Below are 5,293 nucleotides of genomic sequence, written 5' to 3'. Positions count from 1 at the left end.
ATCTGACCCCAGATTTGTGTTTAAAGATCTCTCTCTCTCTCTCTCTCTCTCTCTCTCTCTCTCTCTCTCTCTCTCTCTCTCTCTGAGGTGACAGGGCTGAAATTGTTTTGACAACGTAGCGGATTGGACTGTCTTGCTTCACTCAGCTCTTTAAAAAAAATGTTTCCACAGAAAACGTATATCACAGAGAGAGGGAGATGGCTCGAGAAAGACGGTGAGAGAGGGAGAGAGAGAGACGGGGAGAGAGAGAGAAAGAGAGACAGGGGGGAAAGAGACAGACAGAGAGAGGGGAGAGATGGAGAGAGAGAGAGAGGGAGAGAAAGAGAGAGAGAGGGAGAGAGAGAGGGAGAGAGAGAGAGAGAGAGAGAGAAAGAGAGAGAGGGAGAGAGAAAGGAGCGGGTGATTAGATTTGTCTCTTAAAGTACACCAGAGGTTTGGATTAGGTAACTGGTGATGTACAAGAGTTGACATGACCTTATGGCTAAGAGTTGACATGACCTTATGGCTAAGAGTTGACATGACCTTATGGCTAAGAGTTGACATGACCTTATAGCTAAGAGTTGACATGACTATATGGCTAAGAGTTGACATGGCCTTATGGCTAAGTGTTGACTTGACCATATGGCTAAGTGTTGACTTGACCATATGGCTAAGTTAGTTTGTGCCGTCTAGTGTCAGTATGTCACGGTCATCAGTCAGTTCTCGATGTTTGCACCGGCTTAGCCTGTGTAGATGTATTTACATTCAGTATCTGGTCCTGATGTGTCAAGTTTCATATGGGCAAAGTTCCAACGCTTGTCTCTTATTTTATCTGTGCGTAGCATATCTGTGCGTAGCATATCTGTGCGTAGCATATCTGTGCGTAGCATATCTGTGCGTAGCATGATCCCCTGTTGAACATGTGGTGACTGCATGCGTGTTGATCTGTGTCTGGTTTTGTTAGTGGGGTGTCTAGCAGGATGAATACCTATGTATGCTTTGAGTGACAGAACCAGCTGGCCTGCTGGCATGGTGCCCTTGCTGTGCCCTCTCTCTATAGGACCACTACTGGCTGGATAGGACTAATCACCTCCAAGCCATCATTTTAATGACCAATTAGACCAGCATCATCATGCTAGGCCAGAATAGCAACCCAAAATTGCTGGCTGGAAATGACCAAATTAATATTGATGACCCGGAATGGTTGAATGGCAGTTTCACTGAGGGTGGCAGATTAAGGCTACATGCAGATTTTCCACCCTTCTCCCAAAGTGTGCACTTTAACACTGCCTGTCATGGTTTAAGCATTGGCTGGAAGGAGTTTCCACCCTTGTTAAATCCATTAGAAGGAATGTGCTCAGTGGTAGAGCTAAAATGTCTGACCCAAAATGCATCATTTGATTTTACTGAGCCCAAATGAATATGGATGACTGAGAGATGTGCTGTATGCTCTTGTTTGTTCCCAGGTGAGTTCTCTGGGGAAGGAGGTGACAGAGCTGGGCCGAGTAATGAGGAGTATGGCTCAACTGATGGAGTCCTTCTTCTCCGGACCCCAACCCCTCTATCCTGCACACTGCGTACCTGGACACCATGCATACCTGTCCCGCACTGCGCCCCCACCCCACACCGCCCCCACAGTCCTACCCCTCTCAGACTGAACCTCTCTGGGCAGACACCCCCTCACGACCCTCTCTTCCTGCATCTCTCCGTCCTTTGGCCTGGCCAAGCGGCATCCTGGGATGTTCCATGTGGATCCCGCCCTCACCGCCATTCCACACAGTCCCCAAGATCTCCACCCGGCCCCCTCACGCCTCTCGCCTCCCTACCCCTCCTCCTTCTCCCTCACGGACACCTCCACAGAGCCCCTGTTGCCCTCTTCTCCTGGGACACCCCACTGTGAACGGGGAGGCGGCACAGGGTCCTCCAGGTCACGGGCACACAGTTTGGAGACCCCACAGCCACCGTGTGACAGGAAAGGAGGAGGGGTCGTTGCAGTCACCCCTCAGAGCTCCAGAAGCCTGCCCCGCCCTAGAGGGAGTTACCAGCACATGGATTTATAGCAGACTGAACTGGACTAAAGAGATACTGTATTGTCTAAAGAGATACTGGACTAAAGAGATACTGGACTAAAGAGATACTGTATTGACTAAAGAGATACTGGATTAAAGAGATACTGGACTAAAATAGTGTATGGGACTAACAACCAGGTCCCTATATCAGGGGAGTATACACTCTTACAAGGGACACAATCAGATCTCTGATGATAATGATAACCTTTCATTTTCTATCTCTGTTTCCAAGGCACGTTTTCTTTTCAAATAGCATGACAAAAGCAGAGGGGCAGTAGGTAGCTTATAGGTAGCTTTACCTTGTATAAACATTAGCAGATGTTCCAGTAGTGTTCTAGAGGGGTATAGAATCATGAAGGTCACTGTGACTTTGTGTGTTATCCTCCGGAGAAGGCTCTGGGGTCTGGAGGAGTGGAGAGAAGGAACAGCAGGACTGCACAATGACAGAGGACGAGGAGGAGGAGACTGGGTTGCATCAGCAATGGAGGGAATAGTGGAGATGCCTGTGTGGATAGGGAGGGAGGGAGGGGGAGAGGGAGGGAGGGAGAGAGAAGAGGAGTTGGATGGGGGTCTTGCTTGCTCTTTCACTCATTGCTGGCGGGGTTTCTAGTTGGTTGGATTGGAGGAGAGATGAGAGAGTGGTGGAGGTGGGGGATGAGAAAGAGAGAGTGGTGGAGGTGGGGGGGGGATGAGGAAGAGGGAGTGGTGGAGGTGGGGGATGAGGAAGAGAGATTGGTGGAGGTGGGGGATAAGGAAGAGAGAGTGGTGTAGGTGGGGGGATGAGAAAGAGAGAGTGGTGGAGGTGGGGGATGAGGAAGAGGGAGTGGTGGAGGTGGGGGATGAGGAAGAGAGAGTGGTGGAGGTGGGGGATGAGGAAGAGAGAGTGGTGGAGGTGGGGGGATGAGGAAGAGAGAGAGTGGAGATGGGGGATGAGGAAGAGAGAGTGGTGGAGATGGGGGGATGAGGAAGAGAGAGTGGTGGAGGGATAAGGAAGAGAGAGTGGTGGAGGTGGGGGATGAGGATGAGAGAGTGGTGGAGGGGGGGGATGAGGAAGTGAGAGTGGTGGAGGTGGGGGATGAGGAAGAGGTAGTGGTGGAGGAGGGGGATGAGGAAGAGAGAGAGGTGGAGGTGGGGGGATGAGGATGAGAGAGTGGTGGAGGTGGGTGATGATGATGAGAGAGTGGTGGAGGTGGGGGATGAGGAAGAGAGAGTGGTGGAGGTGGGGGGATGAGGAAGAGAGAGTGGTGGAGGTGGGTGATGATGATGAGAGTGGTGGAGGTGGGGGGATGAGGAAGAGAGAGTGGTGGAGGTGGGGGGATGAGGAAGAGAGAGTGGTGGAGATGGAGGGATGAGGAAGAGAGAGTGGTGGAGGTGGGGGTATGAGGAAGAGAGTTCCAGTTTCTAGTTTTCCCTCCCTGCTCTTGTAGCCAAGGTCTGGGCCTGTGGATGGGGACCAGTGCCTAGTGTTTTGGGGTGGGTTGGTTGGGCCTGGTTGGTAGAGGCTGGTTCAGTTGGTTGGTAGGGCCTGGTTGGTAGAGGCTGGTTCGGTTGGTTGGTAGGGCATGGTTGTTAGAGGCTGGTTGGTGGCTTGGTAGGGGCTGGTTGGTGGGTTGGTAGGGGCCGGTTGGTATATGCTGGTTGGTAGGGGTTGGTTGGCAGGGGGGTTGGTAGGGGCTGGTTGGTGGGCCTGGTTGGTGGGTTTGTAGGATCTGGTTGGTAGGGGCTGGTTGGTGGTTTGGTAGGGTCTGGCTGGTGGGTTGATAGGGCCTGGTTGGTAAAGGCTGGTTGACGGGTTGGTAGGTCCTAGTTGGTAGGGGCTGGTTTGTATGGGCTGGTTGGGGGGGCTGGTTGGTGGGTTGCTAGGTGCTGGTGTTTTGGGGCTGGTAGGTAGGTGCTGGTTTGATGGGTATAGGATGGACTGAGGCTATGCTGTGAGAAAGAAAGGGTGGATTGTTGGAGTCTGGTCTTTCGTGGCGGTCCCTCGGGGTGTGCCTGGAGCGACACAGCCCCTGCTGTTGTCTGTCATACTGTGCACAGCGAGGCGACTCTCGGTCTTTCTTTCTCAACGCAAATCGCTCCCTTTCTTTCTCTGTCATTTTCTTTCTCTCTCTGTCTGTCTGTCTGTCTGTCTGTCTGTCTGTCTGTCTGTCTGTGTGCATGCCTCTCTAAGCCTTTTGAGTAGTGCCTGTAGAGACATTAACATGCTGCATGTCACTCTATGGAAATCCAGCTTGCCATTTATCTATTTAAAGGAAACACAGTTCATTCTTTAATTAGTGAACTTGGCATTTATCAACACATATTTATAGGGACGGGGTCTTTTGATATAAAAACATTGGCAAGTTTTAGACACAAGTAGCAAGAGACACCCCTGTAGTTAAACGCCAGCAGCACAATCCCAATAGGTTATTGGTTAATGACTCATTAGACCTATTAGGCATATTTTCCCAATACGTCTCCCATTGGTAAGAGATCAGTGGAGGCTGCTGAGGAGAGGATAGCTCATAATAATGGCTGTAACGGAGTGAATGGAATGGCATGAAACACATGGAAACCACGCGTTTGGTGTATTTGATACCATTCCACCTATCCTAGTCCGACCATTAACACGAGCCCGTCCTCCCAATTAAAGTGCCACCATCCTCCTGTGTAACAGACTGCCTCGGAGTTCCATGTCCGAGACCAATCAGAATAAAAGGAAATATTTACACGTTTCAATAGACCAAGAGAAGAAGAAAAATGATATGAATGTATCGATACTAAAGATGTATTTTTGTACCTCGTGGACTGCAGGGGTAAGGGTTGCTCTTTCTTTGAGGGGAGCTTTGTATGTGGTGGTGAATGTGGCTGTGTTGGTGAGTAGGCTGCCCTGCAAACAAGAATGAGTCGTTAGCACGTCCCCGGGATGCCTAAAGTCATCAGGACGTCATCAGGTTTTGTCTAGTACCCGGTTGGTCCCGGGGACATCCCAAACGATGTTTTTAGGACGTTCTTGGGATGTTGTGTCATGGTTCCCGGGAGGTTTTGTCTAGTTCCCAGTTGACCCTGAGGACGTTTTTAGGACGTTCTTGGGATTTTGTGTCAGAAAGATCAGCATACCCCAAATCCAGAGGTTCTGAGTTCAAATCCCAGGTGGGGTCATATTGGAAAGTCAGTACTAAGTGATCATGTTAAATCTAATCATATTGTCATTGATTAAAGATTTGTACATCATTTTTGCTGAACAGCGTTACCACTTACCTTTA

At 50.3% G+C, this 5,293-nt stretch overlaps 1 protein-coding gene across 1 annotated transcript in view; it reads left to right on the top strand.

Moving 5' to 3' along the window:
* The window catches only part of LOC112265810 (potassium voltage-gated channel subfamily H member 8-like), a 45,295-nt gene extending 43,658 nt beyond the window's left edge, over window positions 1-1,637 (top strand). Inside the window, exon 13 of the mRNA XM_042295034.1 lies at window positions 1,446-1,637. Coding sequence (XP_042150968.1) covers window positions 1,446-1,637 — 192 coding nt within the window. The remainder of the gene's footprint in view (window positions 1-1,445) is intronic.
* The last annotated feature ends 3,656 nt before the right edge of the window (window positions 1,638-5,293 follow it).

Source organism: Oncorhynchus tshawytscha, linkage group LG13 (assembly GCF_018296145.1).
Source record: "Oncorhynchus tshawytscha isolate Ot180627B linkage group LG13, Otsh_v2.0, whole genome shotgun sequence".
Taxonomy (NCBI): domain Eukaryota; kingdom Metazoa; phylum Chordata; class Actinopteri; order Salmoniformes; family Salmonidae; genus Oncorhynchus; species Oncorhynchus tshawytscha.
The sequence above is the reverse complement of the archived record's forward strand: the minus strand, read 5'-3'. Positions and strand labels throughout refer to the sequence as shown.